The sequence below is a fragment of the Lottia gigantea genome (assembly GCF_000327385.1).
Source record: "Lottia gigantea unplaced genomic scaffold LOTGIsca_69, whole genome shotgun sequence".
Classification (NCBI taxonomy): domain Eukaryota; kingdom Metazoa; phylum Mollusca; class Gastropoda; family Lottiidae; genus Lottia; species Lottia gigantea.
The window spans coordinates 1199300-1200043 of record NW_008710347.1 but is presented as its reverse complement, the minus strand read 5'-3'; the positions used below and the strand labels follow the sequence as shown (position 1 = coordinate 1200043).

The following is a 744-nucleotide window of genomic DNA, read 5'->3' as shown; positions in this document are numbered from 1 at the left end:
AAGAACAGAGAGAAGTTTATAATAATACTAATATCAATAGTAGAAATACTATTCAACCACCAAGATTACCATTAGATTCAGTTAGTCATTCTACACTAAATACTGTAGATTATAATCAAAATCCATATATAAAACCACCATATTCTTATTCTGATCTTATAACCATGGCAATTAAAGATACAGTAGATAATAAAATAACTATATCATCTATTTACAAGTGGATTACAGACCATTTTTTATACTACAGAATGACCACAACTTATTGGCAGAATTCTGTTCGACATAATTTATCATTAAATAAACGTTTTGAAAAAGTACCCAAAGAGAAGAATAATTTTGGAAAAGGTGGATATTGGAGAATCAAACCAGAATATGAGAATAAAAGAAAGATATATGAAGAAACTATACCAAGTGGTAAAAGAATGAAGTTACATTATGATAATGTGAGAAATTTCTATCCAAATCAAGGCCAAGAAAAGATAACTCCTTCAAGTTGTATTTTACAACAAGCCATGGATTTTAGTGGTGTAGATATTAAAACTGAACCGATTTTAGATCAGGATGTTTTCATCAATTCCACTGTCAAGTCACCAAATAGTGATGATGAGAAATCCCGTGATAGTGATTCACCAAATAGTTATAGAGGATATTCACCTTACAGTGATAATGCTAGTTTACAGTATGGTGATGATAATGTCCATTCACCAACTGAGCCTATCAAATCACCCAGTACTGTACAGAATG

The 744-nt window shown here is 30.5% G+C and overlaps 1 protein-coding gene across 1 annotated transcript; it reads left to right on the top strand.

Moving 5' to 3' along the window:
* Window positions 1-128: 128 nt before the first annotated feature.
* On the top strand, window positions 129-380 carry LOTGIDRAFT_130334 (hypothetical protein; the record flags this gene model as incomplete). The annotated part of the gene is made up of 1 exon (XM_009065317.1): window positions 129-380. A coding segment is annotated over one exon (252 nt), but the record flags the coding sequence as incomplete, so codon positions are not given.
* Window positions 381-744: the final 364 nt, after the last annotated feature.